At 36.7% G+C, this 19,471-nt stretch overlaps 1 protein-coding gene across 2 annotated transcripts in view; it reads left to right on the forward strand.

Annotated features, from left to right (window-relative positions):
- The window catches only part of GAB1 (GRB2-associated binding protein 1), a 160,138-nt gene extending 149,978 nt beyond the window's left edge, over positions 1 to 10,160 (forward strand). For both annotated transcript variants that reach the window (XM_006872265.1, XM_006872266.1), the window contains 4 exons: positions 1,440 to 1,533; positions 2,593 to 2,716; positions 8,004 to 8,126; positions 10,002 to 10,160. In XM_006872265.1, the coding sequence (XP_006872327.1) occupies positions 1,440 to 1,533; positions 2,593 to 2,716; positions 8,004 to 8,126; positions 10,002 to 10,160 (500 nt within the window). The remainder of the gene's footprint in view (positions 1 to 1,439; positions 1,534 to 2,592; positions 2,717 to 8,003; positions 8,127 to 10,001) is intronic.
- Positions 10,161 to 19,471: the final 9,311 nt, after the last annotated feature.

The following is a 19,471-nucleotide window of genomic DNA, read 5'->3' on the forward strand; positions in this document are numbered from 1 at the left end:
AAATCCATTTAAATTTAATTTAATAAATCAATTTGGTCTTAAGAAATTTTTTATTGAATTTTTTTCATTTGTGTTGACAGAAACAATTTTAAGCCTTGTTGAATCTGTGTAGCCCTTTCAAATGACCACCTATTTTATAGTTTGGTGGTAGTTATAACAGTTGATTACAATTTCCACTCATATAACCTGGAAAAATGAAAAGATTATTTAGAATGGTGGCATGAAATGTAACTCTAATCTTTGTTTAATATGGATTCTTGGTGTAGCACTATAAGATACTTACTGGACTGCTAACCACAAGGTTCCTTGGAAACCCTGTATAGGTTTGTTATGAGGCAGAACTGACTTGACAGCACTTAAGAACAACAAAATACATTTAAATAATCTAAAACACAATTAAATTTTTTAAATGTTAATTCTTTTGCTCACTTCGTAAATTTTTGCTAAAATATTTCTGTCTTTAAGTAAAGGACCGAGAACTCTTTGATATATACTAGTATTATAATTTATGTACTGCAACAATTGGATGAATAAGTAAAGACCACTTAGAAATATTGCTAATGAAAATGTCATTTTAATTTTATTTAATTTTGTAGAAGAAATTATTAAATTAAACTGAAATTTTCAGGTAGTGTTTTCAGAGCAGTTTGAGTCTAAAGATACAATTACTATTTGGTTCCATACTAGGCATATATAGAAATGACTTGATTGGTTTTGTTTATTTGTTTGGCTGGTTGGTTCGGTTTGGTTTGGTTTGGTGTTTTTATGTTAGCACCAATTATGGTGCTGTAGGGTAATTATTGGTCTATTAACCACAAGGTTGGCAATTCAAACCCACCAGCAGGTCCATAGGGAAAAACAAGGCTTTCTGCTTCCTTAGAGATTTACAGCCTTAAACCCTATGCAGGGTTGCTATGAGTCAGAATTGACTTGATGGCAGTGAGTTAAGGGTGGATACATCATTTATATGTACAGTTTTCTAACTGACATTTCAATACTGAAGAAGAGTAATGTTTTTGCATATAAGATTAAATCTCTATATTTTAAGATAAAATTAATAAAAATGAATTCATGAATAAAGAGAAATAAATTAAGCAACTCTAAAGGAACTGTTTCCTATTATTCTGCATTGTTCTTATTTGTTTTGTAGTCATAAAGCATTTACTTAAATAATACCGTGTTGTTAGTAGAGCTTTAGACTTGAAGTGAACAATCATGAATCATTATTTGGTTTACTTCTATTGATATTATTTAGCCGTGTGACCTAGGGCAAATCATGTAACCTCCATGAGCGTCTTCATTTCACCTGGTGAGATGAGGTGAAATAAAGTCACTGGATTAGCTGGCCTTAGGCAGATCTGACTATAGATACAGAGAAAAATCATTTGTTTTCCAAAGTTATATACACTAAAATCTCTCTCTGACTCTCTTCCATACAGCCAAACCAGCACCTTTAGAAATAAAACCCTTGTCTGAATGGGAAGAATTACAAGCTCCAGTTAGATCTCCCATCACTAGGAGTTTTGCTCGAGAGTAAGTCTTCATTTAAAATGTGTAGTTGGTTTGAATAACTTGAATATCTAGAATTTCTCATTATCGTGGAAAATCTTAGGGACAGTGGTTTTTCAAAGATATGGAGAGCCCTACTTTTTAGGGTTCTGTGAAGTCAAAATATTTTTATTAAGATGTTTGCATTTTCCACTCTCATTCTCTCACAAATGTACAGTGGAATTTTCCAGAGGCTACATAATGTGTGGAGTCCTAGTGTGGTGCTGTAGAATAAACACTGGACTGCTAACCACAAGGTCGGTGGTTCAAAACCACCAGTTACTCCTCAGAAAACCTGTAAAGGGTCACTGTGAGTCAGTGCCAACTCAATAACACTTAACATAGCATATGATGGCATCTCCATTGTGATGACTAATAGGATACAAGGGGGCTTCAGCATGTTCTTGGAAAGATGCAGTTGAAAGGTAATGGAATTTTTCCACAAACTTTTTGAAGCCCCTTGTATGTGCCTGTGTACTTTTGGGTTTTAAAACTTTCTATTTTAATTTCTCATGTGGTAAATATCAATGGATAATATAGCAAACGGTTCTTAAGACCAAAAATTTTTGAGAACCACTGATCTGGAAAATATGGTGGTTTCTTGTACGTGTTGTAGGGATGGGTGTATGTAACAAAATCAGGATATCAAGATTATGTGATACAGATTTATTTAAATCTACATAGGGAAATGAGAATGATATATGATGTTGCGAATCTATGTTGAATATATGTGTGAATGAGTGTTCACATTACATAAAGAGTAGAATTCTTAGATCTTTTTATATGTAAGTTTTAGTTATCTCCAAGTCATTAGTAATACTTTTTGCTTGTTGTTATTACAAAAGATTATTTGATGTTAAGAATATGCTTTTCTAATATAGCTATGCATACCAGATGTCTTTTTGAACATGTATAATATGTTGATTATATGCATAAATGAGTATTTCTGAAAGAATATTAACTAGCACTCACATTTTTATTTTAGAAGTAATTTTGAAAGTGTCCTCAAGGTTTATGTTTGTAATGGTGATTTCTGGTAATTAGTTCCTCTAGGTTTCCCATGTCCCCCCGGCCGGATTCCGTACATAGCACAACTTCAAGCAGTGACTCACATGACAGTGATGAAAATTACGTTCCCATGAACCCAAACCTGTCCAGTGAAGACCCAGTATGTAAAGTCTCCATCTCTACTTTTTTCTTCCTGAGTAACCATTTTAAATCATTTACGTTAGATCCAATCATGTCTTCCGTTCTGTAAGTTTTACCCTTACATCATTTTGTACATATTTAAGGAAAAAGGTTAAAGGGCAGTTTTTAGAAATGCTTTTTTAAAGATAGCATTGTAAAATCAAAAGCCAATGAAGGGTCAAAGTTTATAATATCTATAAACTAAATTAGTTAAATGTCATAAAAGTCATCTAGCTCTACATTTAAGATGTCTTTGATGTTTGACACTGTTCAAGAAAATGCTGTATTGGTGGTGTTTTATAGTGAAGCTCTTCAGGCCTGTATCATAGCCTTATGGAGAAATAGTTTTACACAGATGGTCTTTTGTTAATCCTTACATAAATACATATTTAGATAAGACATAAAGATAAAAGAAGACCTATTCAGAAACATAATTTTTTTTTTTTTTTCCAGTTTGGCTATATTACCATAAGACATAAGTATTTGAACAATAGTAGGAAACAGTATCTTCTCTGGAAATAAGATAGATACCAAAATACTTCAGATGTTTAGTAATACAAACTGCTTTTTATCATTTTACTATTTTGCTTTTGCTTCCCTTTAAATTGGCTCTAATCTTTGTCCTGATCATTTGTCTTTTAGCAGAAAAATGTTTCAGTTTAGGATGAAGTTCAGCTGTACTAGAAAATAAATAACAGTGACTTAAGACAGAAGTTTCTTTCTTTCTCTTGTAAAAGTCCAGAGAGAGTTAATTTAGGGCTGTTGTGACAGCTCTGTTGTATAGAGTCCCACAGGATTCAGGCTTCTTTCAGCTCTTCAATGCTCCTGCCAGCAGATGCACATTCCAAACCACAGGATGAAGGAAAGGCAGAGGCATCAGCAAAGAATGCAGCTTAACTGCCTCATAGAAGAAGGTGCTCAGAAGCAGCCTTATATAGACCATTGATCAGAACTTAGTCTTACATGACCACACTTAGATTGGGAAATACAGTCTTTGTTCTGAAGGGCAGTGGACCCATCTAAAAACCCCATTCAAATGGAAGAGCAGGTAGTAAGGGACAATCAGGCAGTATGTGCCAGGATAAACAAATATCTAATGTTAAAATTTCCAGAAAGTAGCATTTTAGTAGCTTTCTCTTCTTTAAAAATTCCATTTCAAGATTCAAAAGATAAAGCTCAATTCTATTATTATGTTTATTGTCTCTCATAAACTCAAGGCAGACACACATTACCCACAATAATACAAATGGGCTTCAAAAAGTTTGTGGAAAAAATGAAGTAGACAGATAATGAAATTTTTCCACAAATATTTTGAAGCTTCCACCATATGTTATCAGGGAACATAATTAAGTGGTATGAAGAGTTTGCATAATGTAATTTGAAATATATCACTATTGAATTAGAATACAACCAGCTGATTTTTCAAGGTAGTGCAATTTTTGTAGCAGATTTTTTTCTTTTTGTGCTTCATTATTTTTATTAACTAATTTCCTTCTTGATTATATTAAATGGAATACAAGAGTAGATCTTGTCACCAGTTTGTATCTTTAGGTAGTCTAACGAACTTTTTTCTTAGTACAAAAGTTATCAGAGTATTTTTTGAGATACTAAAGAGTATCTTTTTGTCAAATATAGTAAATAGCATGAAATCTTGGGGAAAAACATGTAAGAGGAAAGATTTCTCATAGGTAAGCGTATGGTAAAGGGAAAAGACTAAAAGGCAGAACATTGCAACTAGAAAGAGAAAATAAAAATAAATTTTTTACAAAAAAGATACTCATTTGCTGTTGTTGTCTGTTACTCATAGTATATAGTAACCCTAGACAACAGAGTAGAACTGCCCCATAGAATTTCCTAGATATTAATCGTTACAGGAGCAGATTAACAGATGTTTTCTCCCCTGAAGCCAATGGTGGATTTGAACCCCCAACTTGGGTTTAGTAGCCGAGCTTTTAACTATTGCACCACCAGAGTTCCTCACTGCCGTGGTGGTGGCGGTGGTGATTATGTGATGTGGAGTCAGTTTCGACTCCTGTATAGGGTTTCCGAGGAGTGGCTGTTGAGCCTGAACCGCTCACCTACTTTGCAGTCCAGCGCATTAACCCACAGCACCACACCACACCAGGATTCTACTGCCTAGTTGTTGTTGTTGTTAAGTGCCGTCGAGTCGGTTCCGACCCATAGCGACCCTGTACAGGGTTTCCAAGGGAGTTTGATGGATTTCTAAGGTACTGGATGTTAGAATTAAGCAAAAATGATGAGGTAAAAACATGCATTTACCTTTATACTAAAAATTTCACATGCTGCCAACTGCAGAAACTCAGCCGATACAACTCTTCCTTAGAAAAGGATGTGATTGTTAAAGCAATATGTCCTAAATCTCTTTATTTGGGGGACTTAATGGTGTGGCATTGTGGGTTAATGCGCTGGACTGCAAGGTTGGTTTGAACCACAAGGTCTGCAGTTCAACATCCACTCCTTGAAAACCCCATATAGGGTCGTTATGAGTCGGAACTGACTCGACGACACTTAACAACAACACAATAATGTATTAATATATTGGTGGAATCCTTGATATGGTGCTGTAGGACTAATTTCAAGGTCTGGTGGTTCAAACCCACCAGCTGCTCCTCAGAAACCCTCTACAAGATTACTATGAGTCAAAACCAACTCAACAGCATTTAACAATAACGACAACAGCGTATTGATAGAATACCACAGACATTAACATGACCCACAGTGTGGTTGGATTGATAGGTCAGTTTTTGTGTTTTTAAAAAAGTCTGAGAGAAGTAGAGACAGGATCAGATCAAGTCTGATTTATGCATGCAGTGAATATTATTAAACTCTACAAGTTGAAATTTTGCAGCATGATACATTTCCTAGACCAGTGATCATGGAGTAGGCACTATATAGTGAAACGACAAATTGGCAGTGCTGCCTGTTCATTTCTACAATGATCAGAAATCATGCATTCATCAGGTGAACCTTTAATGGGACTCCAGAAATCTGAGTGATGATGCACCTCTGCCAAAGACCTAAATAAGTGTTGCATAATAATAACAAAAACATGTTCATTAATTTTATTTTAGGGGAAAAAAAATCTTTAAAAAGCATAGCACTGGTGAGGTTTTTTTTATACTTGTTTGTTTGTTTGTTTTAATTCACAGAACACTTACAATAATTCCTAGAATCCTAGGGTTTCTTTAATCTCTGGGCTAAAGGCTAGAACACAGGCAAGCTGTTCCCAATTGAGATTAAATCGAGAGCAAATAGACTTCATTGTAGACACACCAAACTTAACAATACTTAAAATATTAAACAATTAAACATGTTGGTCATGTGAACTCATGACTTCCTTTTTTTTACACGGGTAATACTGTGAATGCTTCTAAACATCCCCTGTCAGGGGACTACAGGTGGTGGGTTCTTTCACTGGCACGTTTAAATATAGAATTTTAATTAACGACACATGCACTCATTGCTGCCTGTTTTTTTGTTTTGTTTTGTTTTTTTTATGTGAGAGAAAAACACAGAATCATTCAGAGAAAAACTTTCTTGACAATTGCAATTTTTTCATGTAGTTTAAATTAAATCAAAGATAGAGCTGGATGGCGTTGTAACTGGTTGAGCAATCTATCTGCTTACTTTTGTGTGTGTGTCCTGCATATTCTCATTGTATTTTTAAATATTTTAATAGCAACACTTGATGAATTTGGTTTTTTAAATCTCTTCCTCAAAATAGGGCTGTACCATGCAGTTGATAGGTGGTTTGCTGCCTAAGAGAATGTGAGTCCATGAAGCCCAGGCCATATCATGCTTCCAGAGCTATGTCGGTCTAGTAGAAGGAACATCTTTTTCTAATTCATCAAGGGTTTCATGTCGAGTGTCAGCAACCCTGATATAAAATAAGGGACTGGACTCACATTTTTTTCTAGCCAATGCCTTTTCCTAAATCACAGCTTACCTTGTTTAAAAAAGAAACGGAGTTATAGATAAAAGAACCAACAGAACCAGATTTACAGCATTTTTTAATTGATTTGTCAACTGTATTATCTCGTCCTGGTTTTCTTTTGAAAGTTTCTGAGGTCATCTGTGGACAGTGATATTCACATGATCTGGGGAACAAGGATGAGAATCCCTAAGAATATTGGGGAGTCCTGGTGTGGTGCTGTGGGTTAATGTGCTGGGCTGCAAAGTTAGTTTGAACTGCAAGGTCAATGGTTCAAGCTCACCAGCCACTCCTTGGAAACCCTATACAGGGTTGTTATGGGATGGAACCAACTCGACATCACTTAACAACAAACCTATAAGAGATCTGGAACATTTCTAGATGAAGCTAAAAGGAGGAGTAAGGCATGGAAATGAGTCAGTGGTCAGAGCACATTTAGAAGGCTGTCTTACAACTGAAGTAGAAGGTATAGGTTCTTAAGTTCATGTCACCCTTTCATTTTTATTTAGCATTGGTCTTCAAGCTCCCATTAGCCTATTTATTTGTTAAGTTTCTACCTCAAGCATGTTTGTACTTGTTTGTTACTATACTCTTTCTTCCTTCCTTTTTTTATATGAAGAGTCCCTCTATTATACATTTTCTGCTTGGAGCCTTGGTGACTCTGTGGGAGTGGCACTGGACTGCTAATTGCAGGGTTGGCAGTTCAAACCCACCAGTTACTCCTCAGGAAAAACATGGAGTTGTCTGCTCCTGTAAAGATTTGCAACCTCTGAAATAGGGCTGTTAGGAGTCAGAAATGACTTGATGTTAATGGGATTTGGCTTTGGTTTTTGGTTATTAGGAGAGAGACAGGGTCAGGGTAAGAAAAAACTGGAAATGAATTGGTAAAAATTCTAGATGGTTGAAACAAAATAAGCTTTGCTAATAGACACATTGTTCATAACTTTTACAGACTATAAGGTGCTTTTAGTGTGAAATCCTTTATATGACCTATAAGAGGATTTTATTTAAGTCTAACAAGGAACCTAAGGTTTGAATCTTGTAGTGAAAAATGTAATTTTGTATAGATGTAGTAGTAGTAATGTTCAGGTTTGTGCTATTAGAACTAGCTGTAGCTTAGTATCCCAGCCTTAGTTTGAGCCACGTTTGACTATTTAAAACTAGTAGCTTGCTCTAAATAAAGTTTTATCCGTTTTTTTTAAAAAAATCTATTTATTTCCTCCCCCACCAAGTCCTAAAAGGTTATTTAATTTTCTGAGCAGACAAATATCTCAGTGTTTGACACTTGATTCTTTTTTTTTGTATTGCACTTTAGAATCTTTTTGGCAGTAATAGCCTTGATGGAGGAAGCAGTCCTATGATAAAACCCAAAGGGGACAAACAAGTGGAATACCTAGATTTAGATTTAGATTCTGGGAAATCTACACCGCCACGAAAGGTAAGTAAAAGCTTGTTCTTTATAGACAGTAAACTCACAGTTTAAATCTGAAATATCATAGCTTAGTTGTGTTTAGTTGACATTTCACAGTCTACTAAGGCTATTGATAGATCACAAGTATCAAAGACTGATCAATTTATTTTTTCTAACCTAATAGTATAGATGGGGCTTTCTGCTCCCGTAAAGATTTACAGCCTCGGAAACCCTGTACCAGGTCGATATGGGTCAGAACCAACTCACTGGCACTCAACAACAACAATAGTATAGTTAAGGAGCACTGGTAGCACAGTGGTTATGAGTTGGGCTGCCAACCCCAAGGTCAGCAGTTTGAAACTACCAGCGGTTCTGCGGGAGAAAGATGTGGTTTTCTGCTCCTGTAAAGATTTACAACCCTATGCAGGGTCACTGTGAGTTGGAACCAACTCCACGGTACTTAACAACAACAGTATAGTTATATGCGTTCTACTTTTTTTAGTGAATAACATTGAAATGCTGTCTCAACAAATTCCAAACTCTGTGTGTGTGTGTGTGTGTGTGTGTGTGTGTGTGTGTGTGTGTGTGTGTGATGTTGAGTCCTGGTGTGGTCCTGTAGGTTAAACACTGGACTGCTAACCACGAGGTTGATGGTTCAAACCTACCAGCTGCTCCCTGGAAACCCTATACAGATCACTATAAGTTAGAACCCATTCAACAGCACTTAACAACAAGCAATTATTTCAATATCTGAATTTGGGGGCTCTGAATTTCTTTCTACTAATGCCCATGCTCAGTGGCTTTTTTCCTTGTATGTGTTTTATCAACTTTTGCTATGTATTTGTTTTGCTGAGTGTAACTATGGAAATTTCTGTGGCTTCAGTTTTCTCCAGAAATGATTTGCATTTGCTTCTTTAGGAACCAGCAGGCACTACTACCCTAGGACGTACTCAGTCCCCTTTAATCATCCTTCACTTATCAGGATAGCCCCAGATTCAGCATACCTTTCTATCCAGGGTTCTTAGATGGAGTCTCCTGATTTGCATTGCTGAGATGGACATTTATCCGAAAGACAACTCGGCTTTTACCAATTAGAAACATATTGCTCTCCCTGGTCCCCGTACTTCCTAACCAGAATCCAAACCAGAAAACCAAGCTCACCGTCATCAAGTCCATTCCAACTCTTGGTGGCCCCATAGAACAGAGTAGGACTGCCCCGTAGTTTCCAAGGGCAGAATCTTTACAGAAGCAAACTGCCTCATCTTTCTTCTGAGGAGAATGAATGGTGAATTCAAACTGCTGACCTTCTGCTTATTAGCTGAGCATTTTAACCAGTGAATCACTATGGCTCCTTATAGTGTAAGTCCACCAATGCTGTAATAAATACAAGGCTGCTTCAGAAAGTTGCTGGAGAATCCCATTTTATTTTGCTTCAATTTGCATACTTTTTGAAGCCCCCTCTTATATTTGTTAGTTAGAATCTAGTTGTATTTTAGGAGGAAGAGGACCCATCTGTCTAGTTTCAAAAACATTTTTAAGCTCTGAACATAAGTACATATTCTCAGAACTTTAAAAAAGTCAAACTTTACGCTAAAGGCTAGAAGGAGAAGCAAGCTGTGTACCTTAGGATGGACTCGTTGTATTTGTCCCTATTTTGCCTGAATTTCATCTGAGATGGGGGAGTGGGCCTTAGTTTGAATTCTAATATGCAAATAATAGTAAATTCATAGAGAAAAAATAATGTAGAGTTCAGAGAAATAGACAATATTGTTAAATTTGAGGTAATGGAATTTCAAAAGAGTGTTTGTAATGTATATGTATAAATGAGTTTTAAGACTGAAGTTCCCTCAAAGTACTCCTTTTAATATGTGGGATGTTGTTGTTTTTTTCTTTCCTTTTTAGCAAAAGAGCAGTGGCTCAGGCAGCAGTGTAGCAGATGAGAGGGTGGATTATGTTGTGGTTGACCAACAGAAGACCCTGGCGCTAAAGAGCACCCGAGAAGCCTGGACTGATGGGAGACAGTCCACAGAATCTGAAACACCCACCAAGAGTGTGAAGTGAAAACGCCGCGATGCTATTTTTGAACAAATGAGTACTGAATTGTAAACATAAGTCTTGAGAGCAGAACCATGGTCACAGTAGTATTTGAACTGAAGATCACTTGACTCTTCTACTCTAGGAGATCCTCAAATGAGTCGAGATAAAGGCAAAGGTCCTTTCAGACATAATCAAGTAATTTAGACGCTAAATGGTGCTTTGTGGTATCTGAGAAATTCAACACATGTAAATAATGTGCGAAATAGTATTGTGTAGTTCCCAGACGAACACTTGTTCCACAGTTAACACACATGTAGTATTTACTGTATTTATGCACTTTTTCATTTAAAACATTGGTTTGGGTATTCCCAAATGTACCTTAATGTAATTCCTTTGGGAGTTCTTGTTTTTCCTCACAATACTCTATATAACAATACTAAGTTAATTAAGCTACTTTTAGATACGGAAGTTGCTGTTTAAACTACATTTTAACAATGTTAAAACGAAAAGTAGATCACAATTTACCGTTCTGCCTGAAACTTTAGGTAGTAACCATTAGCTGAAAAGACAGAGAATATAGTTGGTTTCCTCATTCATTGCCTTCCAAAATGCTGAGGATGATGTGCATACTAATGCCAGGACCTATCTCTAGTTTGTGTACATTTAGTTAATGGTGGAATTGTATTATGTTTTGTTAATTACAGTGTTTGGGGTTTATTGAGTGAAGATTCTGCCGGGTAGGATCTTGTACTCTTTGAAGACTCAATAACGAAATTCTTGAGTAAGCCTGCAGATCACTGACAACGAGTGGCGAGGCACTTTCATACTTGTGAACATGTGTTAAACTTTACATTATTTACAAAAGGTAGATTATATAACTAATCAGGTACGTACCAGGCGGTGATGCGCTAACACACTGATCAGGTATAGGCAATGAACTTTAGTTGTGTTTTTGGAATATTAGTTTGAGGAGCCCTGATGGTGCAAAGGTTAAGTAAGCACTCAGCTGCTAACCGAAAGGTCAGTGGTTCTAACCCACCAACCCGCTCCGTGGGAGACAAATGTGGCAGTCTGCCTCTGTAAAGAGTACAGCCTAGGAAACCCTATGGGGCAGTTCTACTCTGTACTGTAGGGTTGCCGTGAGTCAGACTTGATTCAGCGACAGCAACAGCAATAATACTGGTTTCCAAGTTGGAATTAATGGAACAGTTGACATTCACTGTTAGTTCTAGCAACATACTGTGATTTTTCATTTAGACAGTAATTCAGACTTAACTACTCTAAGAATGAAAATTCTATCTTTTGACACCTTTAGTGCCCTTTGGATGAATTTTTTTTTTTTTTTTAACTTTGCTTGATATCCTTCTTGGCCTTATGTTTAAATCCCTATGCAATTAAAATTTTATATCTGCATTTAAAAAAAATGTTTATATAAGTAATTTTCATGTGTAGCACCTGTTGCTTTTCCAGTAAGAGTTCAAGATTTTGTACTGTGATTCCTTTTCACTGCCCCAATTCAAAAACTGTTGGAGCTTTGTAATAATGTGAATTCTTATAGTCATGTACCCTTTCCAACCAGATTTGTGAAATCACCAGACGAATCTTGTCATCATGTCTCACCTATAGCATGGTCCTGTGGCATGGATATCAAGACCATAATGCATAGTGAGGCTACAATTTATATCATCTGTCTCACCTTTGCAATGTAATGTAGAAAGCAGGTAGAGTCGTTTGTTTTTTAAAATAAGTTGCATACAATCTCTTACATGTTGACTTAAGACTTACTAAAAGTTTTTGGAGGGGACGCAGAGATAAGAGTACACACAGCTGAAGCGTGATTCCCTCCGTTCTGACCTCCAACTGTTGCCTGAGTACACAAATGTGCCCCGATTTCTTGGCCTATTGGCCATAGTACTGTGCCTAATCAATGTAATGGGTGTGTTTCCCCTTTCTACACACTAGAAATGTTCATAACAAAATGAATTGTAGACTAGTAACATTTGATGCTTTTAAATGTCTCACTTATTTTTAAACTAAAACTCAGAAGTGAATTTTGAGATGGACTTTTAAATAAAAAAGATTGTTTGAGTTTGGTGTGTAAGCTGTTTTATAATAAAACCACAAAATCTAAAGTCATTCAAATGTGCCTAACTTATCAAAATGCAATGTATTTGATGTATGAGGACACTAAATTGTGTTATCTGGAGTGTGAACGCATTTTGAAATTTAAAATAACAATAATAAATACCTGAGTAAGTCAAAAGTAAAAATCATGGTTTAAAGCTGTACATTGGGAGAGACCAAAGCACTTGCTAATATATTTAGTGCAATCCTCAATTTTTTTTTAAGTTACTTTTTTATGAATAGCTGCAGCACTCCAGTTTGTAGAAGTGGTCTCTTTATGGAACATAATTCAGGAATTGAAAAGCTAATCTTAGAAAGGCAGCTTGTTTCCAAGAAAAAAGGACAAATTCTTATACAGCATTATTTTCTAAACTCCTTCTAGCAGTAAAATCTTTAAATAAAATTTTCTGTGTAGCTCTGACACATAAAACCTGAAAACTCCATTTTATCAGTATATATTCATTTGAGTTACACTTTTATAATGTTTACTTCTCTTAATTCATTACTTAAGAATATTAAGATTTCTGAATAACACAAATGTGACATTGGAGTTATAGTTCATGAAACTGGCCAGCCATTTACTTGTGTCCCTGGTTTGGGTTCCATAGTATCAAGGAAAGTCTGATTAGCACATATAAGCCTTAGTGCAAATCATAGCAGGTTTAAGCACACATCTCGGGAGATTCTTTACAGAAAGATTACTGCAATTGTATACGGGGTCTGTATTAAAACGAGTCATCCTGGACGTGAACTGTAAACATAGTAGTCTCTCCAGTATGGTAAAATGAGGATATGTGAAGCATTTAAAATATACATTGTATTTAAGTTTTTTTTAAGAAGCACTTATAGAAGCAAAATTTGAATTAAACCCTTTTAATACCATACCTAATAACCTCCAAGAAGCTAGGTTCATTCAGCAGGGCATCTGTTGAAAACCACTAGTTGATCAAATGATAGTTACAAAACTTTAGATTAAAAATTTCTTTTTGCCTCTCCCTTACCTACATGTTTATCCTCTGCCTTTTATACCTTACATTGAGAAAAAACTATAAACTTTTACAAGATTTGAATACCAAAGCACAGTTCTGCTTTCAGAAATCAAAACTCAAACTTGAAGAATTTAAGCTATTTTAACTCACAGAAGGTATCAGAGAAGTAAGCTGTAAATGATGTGTTGTTTTCTACACTCTATAAGCTTGTATCTTTATTTTTATCAATATCATATAAGCTACTATGAGCATTTTAAAGAATCCCATAAAGGTACTATGAATATATATCTATGTGGATATATATGTGTGTACATATATAACATTGTATTTAATAGACTAAATTTCATATAAAAACACTGTTATACTTGTTATATTTAAGTCATAAGTCAATTTCTTCTGGATTCTTACTTAATTAGTGAAGTTAGGGGATCACAATCTTCATGTGTTTAAACAAGAAACTGAAAATCAGCGTTTGTTTTTTTTAACTAGGGAGACAATGTCTGCTTTTTCCCGTTAGTGAAAACAGTGTTTTTTATATTTTGTTAAAATGCTAATCACTTTATACCTGTACACTATACCAGACATTGGTCATAACTCCTGGATGTTCCCAAACCCATTTGGTGCCTGTTCAGTTTGGCCTGTTGAAAGTATTGTTATTCATATTTCAAAGGAATACAGTCTTAGACTTTCAGAAACAAAGAAGACTGATCCTTCTTATCCTAACTTGATTCATTCTAGTAGACTATCCTCCATTGTCAGATACACAATCAGGTCAGTCATAGGGACTGCACACGAGACCAAATCAAATGGATACACAGAGACATATGAGAGGTATTCAGAAATTTAATGGAAAAATTCTAGTATCTTTTAATTCCAGTTTTTTTGAAGCCCCCTCATATGTCCAATAGTAACAATTGTTGTCAATAATGTAAATGTAAATTTGTGTATAATTTTGATAATGGGCAACTATGAGATGAAAACCCATGATGTAAGTATATATGTACACATCATGGACGTGAAATGATGCGAAATCATTAGTCTTGTTTGTTGATATCACTGTTTTTAGTCTAAATGTGTTTATATATTATTACACTTTGAAATCACTTCGTCTGTCTTATAGTCCTTAGAGTTGTCTTTCTCCTTAAACTCAGTGTAGTCTCTAACATGGGTTGTAACAAACTGATTACTCATGGAATAACTAGCTTCTGCTTGCTTTATTAAATAAGATACATGATTTTGTGTGAATTCTTGTAAGCTAAATTGATTGTTATTATCCCAAATTTCAGCAACAAAATCTTATGTATAAATTTATTTCTTCTCTCTTACACAAATTATTTTGTAAAGATCCACTTGAAGATGTTTTCTGCTACCAAATAAAACTTTTCAAACAGTTTGGCTTCAAGAGCTTAACTAGAGCATTTGCTTACTGAAATTGTCTAATAGTAAGGACATAAATTTATATTTTCAGCCCTTCCTCAGAGTCTTTTTCTGGACCAAAAGCCCAATTCTGTAATTAACTGTACTTTCCAGTCCTATTTCTATAGGGTTACTTGTTTTCTGTAACAAAAGTCTTATTAAATCATGCTGTAAAATAGTCATTCTTTAAATGAGAAACTATTCTTCTGTGCATGTTGTTGTTGTTGTTAAGTGCCACAGTTTCAAATCATAGCAACCCTGTATAGGATTTCTGAGGAGCAGCTGGTGCTTTTGAACAGCTGACTTTGCCATTCAGCCCGACTTTGCAGTCCAGTACAGTATCACCCCATGGCTCCTGCATCTGCCCATGTTATTCCGCCAACTTCCAGTGCTACCAGCATGTTGGGGACTAAAAAATGACAAAGAAGGGTCTGTGTGCACTGTTTACCATTGGAAAACATGTTTTCTACATGAAACATAACTTTGGAAGTTACTCCTTGTATTAACTGGTTGGACATGTTTTAATGAGTTTTCCAGAATCTCTATAAAAACCCACTAGCATCGAGGCAATTCCAACACATAGTGACCCTATAAAATTGCTTCATAGGCTGTTCATCCTTATGAAAGCAGACTCTCCTCTTTCTCCCACAGAGTAGCTAGTGGATTTGAAACAGTGACCTTTCCGTTATCTTGATGCTTAACCCACTGCGCTACCATAACTCCTTCAAATACCTCCAGTACTTCATAAAACCCCAAGAATAGCCATAAATCCATCTTTGGCCCACTCAGCCCAGCATTTTACAACAACTTTTGTTGAATCATAGGAAGTTTGGGGAGGGTGAGGTCATCTTCTTTGAGGTCATTGTATCCTTACCTACCTGTCACCTTGTAAATTGTGAAACTTGTTGCCAGGGAAACATGCAAACTACCTCCTCTGATACAGAAACACTTTCAAATGCTGTTTTGTTAGAGGTTTCAGGTATTACTATTTCATGGAACCTTAGCAATTCTCTGAATGTGCCCTATTGCATATTTAAAAGCTGAGTTAGTGATAGGCAATTTATTACTGTTGTGATTGAGTAACTCTGCTCTTATATGCTCTAACATTATACTGATAGAAAATTAAATTTCCCAACAGGATAGAGTTTGTAATCTGTAATCTGTGTGGTGCCAGACCTTTGGAAAACTTAACATGTTACCTGTTTTCTGATTCTGACTCAAGACAACCCATGTGTGCAGAACATGTTATGTGTCATCGAGTTGGTACCAATTCAGCAACGCTATATAACAGAGTAGAACTTCTCCAGAACATTTCCTATGGGATTACCAGATCTTTTCTCACAAAGGAGCTGGTGGATTCTAACTCCCAGTATTTTGGTTAGCAGTAAAGAACTTAACTACTGTGCCACCAAGACTCCTTGGTGCAGAGCATTGTGGTACAGAAAATAAATTGAACCTAAAATCTCACGCTCTGAGATACAGTATTAATTTATCAATCTGAGTATCTCATATAGTAAGCAATGGTTTTGAAGTTTAATTTGAAAATGTATGGACATATTTACTCCAAAACTAATTGCTCTTCTAAAATTAAAGTTTCTCGAGTTTCTGAAGCCATTTACCATCAGGGAAAAGTTGACCATAACTTTTTTTCTTGTGTTGTTATTTATTGTTAGATGCCATTGAACCAGTTCTAACTCACAGCGACTCTGTTTGTACAACAGAACAAAACACTGCCTGGTCTTGCATCATCCTTACAATCATGGTTCCACTTGAGTCCATTACTGTTGCCATGATTTCAGTCCCTCTCGTTGGAAATCTTCCTCTTTATCGCTGCCCCTCTACTTTACCAAGCATGATAACCTTCTCCAGGGACTGATCCTTCCTGATAATATGTCCAAAGTATGAGAGACAAAGTCACCATCCAACACCGTAACTCAAATGCATCAATTCTTCCAAGGTCTTCCTTACTCATTGTCCAACTTTCACATGCATATGAGGCTATTGAAAATATAATGACTTGAGTCAGGTACAACTTAGTCCTCAAACTGACATCTTTGCTCTTGAACACTTCCTTTGCAGCAGATTTGGCTAATGAAATACATCGTTTGATTTCTGTATTGTTGCTTCCATATGTGTTGATGGTAAAGCCAAGCAAAATGAAATATTTGACAACTTAGATGTTTTCTCCATTTACTATATTATGTATTGGTTCAGTGGTGAGGACTTTTTTTTGTTGAGGTGAAACCCATACTGAAGGCTGTGGTACTTGATTTCCATCAGTAAGTACTTTAAGTCCTCTTCACCTTCAACAAGCAAGGTTGTATCATCTGCATATCGCAAGTTGTTATGAGTCTTCCTCCAATCCTGATGCCCTTGTCTTCATACAATCCATCTTCCCAGATTATTTGCTCAGCATACAAAGTGAATAAGGAGGGTGAAAGACTACAACCCTGATGTACATCTTCCCTGATTTTAAACCATTCAGTGTCCCCCTATTCTGTTTGAATGACTGACTCATAGTCTGTGTACAGATTCATAATGAGCACAATCAAGTGCTCTGGAATATCCATTATTTGCAGTGTTATCCATAGCATGTGTGTTGTTAAGTGCCATCTAGTCGCTTTCAACTCATAGTGACCCTGTACAGAGTTTCCGAGGCTGTAAATCTTTACGGGAGCAGAAAGCCTCATCTTTCTCCTGTGGAACAGCTGGTAGTTTCGAACTGCTGACCTTGCGGCTCACAGCCCGATTCGTAACCACTATGCTACCAGAGCTCCTTAGATGATCAAATATGGCAACAAAAAAAACAAAACCACACAAACAAGAGAGAACAAATTATATAACTGGACATACTAAAAATTAGAAATATATGTATATGAAAAGAATTCACCAAAAGTGTAAAAGGGGAGCCCACAGACAGGGAAAAAATCTTTTGCAATGACACATCAGACAAGGAACTAATCCCTAAAATTTATAGGAAATCACAACTCATCTACAAGAAAAAAGACCAATAACCCAATTAAAAAATGAGCACAGCACATGAATAGACACTTCACTAAGAAAGACATTCTGCCAGCAAATAAACATGTGAAGAAATGTTCACAGTCATTAGCTCCATTATAGAGATGCAAATCAAGACAACAAGGAGATATCTCATACCAGCAGTAACAGCAAAGTTCAAAAAAGCAGAGGACAGCAAGGGACCAACGAAAAGATACCAAAAGAAAAAAAGAAAAAAAAGAATGTGCACACCTCTATCTCTGCGGCTCTGTCAGGCGTCCGTGGCTGCTCTGATCCCTTGCCCGCTTGGCCCCACACAAAATGGCGGCTCCTGGAGCAGCTGAGCGTCCTGAACCAGGAAGCAATTGATTTCTTGCTTCTGCCACAAACTCCCCAGCTGTAAGTATTCCAACTTTCTAAATATTCCTTTATATGTGGTTCAGAGTACTGGGACCATTCCCTGAGTCTTCTTGGTCCTATATTCTGTGTTGTTCTCGGCAGAGCTTGTCACTACAATTCCACCTGATCTGCCATCTTTTTCCGGAACCTCTAGTTCTGTATACTTGATGGCAACCATCCTGGTCAACCTATGAGTAGAAGGGGGTGTGCAGTTGAATTGCAGCAAAGAAAACATGGGCTGAGACTTGCCATATTCTATGGATGCCCAATGATCTTGGAATGAGAGAGAGAAAAGGATGAGCTGATGGGTTTGAAGTTCAGAGTGATGTGTGTTCCCCTGAGCTCAAAGACACTGACCTTGCCACTGAGGCCTAAAGTTAAGAAGGAAGCACCAGATCTGAAGAAGGGGGTGCATGTGAGAATTCCTGGATTTGCAGACAGTAGCTATTGGACCAAGTATGGATGGCTTGGTGATCGGAATTCGACCAGATGAAGATAAAGAAGTATGATACAGGAAGCAAGCATAAGTTGCTACAAGTTGATCAACTGGATACTTGATTTTGGATGAAGCTGTTAAAAATTCCAATCAAATAGTGAAGGATTTGCCATATGAAGGATATCTCCTCAGCACACTGGGTTGATAGGGATGGGCAACTCAGACTTTGGCTACCAAAACTGGGGAGGTACAAAGGCACGAAGTGGCTAGTTTACAAGCTTTCATGAGGGTGCTTACTGTCATATCGCAGGGAGTAAGACAGAAACCCAACTGAACAGTTTGTCTCCTGTCCAGATGCGTCTGGTAAAGAAGGGGCTAAGACTTTATGATACAATTGTGAGTAATTGTTATCAGCTTTAATGGCTCTTGTCACAACTGTAAATGTAGAAGAGGGGCAACTAAAAAGGGGAGCAGTTAATCTGTCATTTCAGGAACAGGGACCCTAGGGCCATCAAGAGGGAAGAACGTGAGAGGAGTGAGTGATCCTGACCAAAAGAGCAGCAACAACAGAGATGGTGGCAGAGGCAGTAGCATAGAGAGATAGAACAGCAGTGGACTTTAGGCCTGTGGACTGAGAAAAGCAGCGTGCCTGTGGACAGGAGACTGGCTTGTATAATGTGACCTTTGGACATTAAAACAAATATATATTTACAATGTGGTATGTGTACACCAAAAAAAAAAACAAACAGGTAATAATGGTAAATACTATTGGCCATCCTGGTGTGGTGCTATGGGTTAATGTACCAGACTGCAAAGCCATTTGAACTGCAAGGTCAGTGGTTCAAGCTCATCAGCTGCTTCTCAGAAACCCCACATAGGGTCGCTATGGGTTGGAGCTGACTCGACAACACTTAACAACAACAACATGGGTCCATGGAGGATATCGTAATCATTAAAATGATCTGCCGAAT

This window comes from Chrysochloris asiatica, unplaced genomic scaffold (assembly GCF_000296735.1).
Source record: "Chrysochloris asiatica unplaced genomic scaffold, ChrAsi1.0 scaffold00190, whole genome shotgun sequence".
Lineage (NCBI taxonomy): Eukaryota > Metazoa > Chordata > Mammalia > Afrosoricida > Chrysochloridae > Chrysochloris > Chrysochloris asiatica.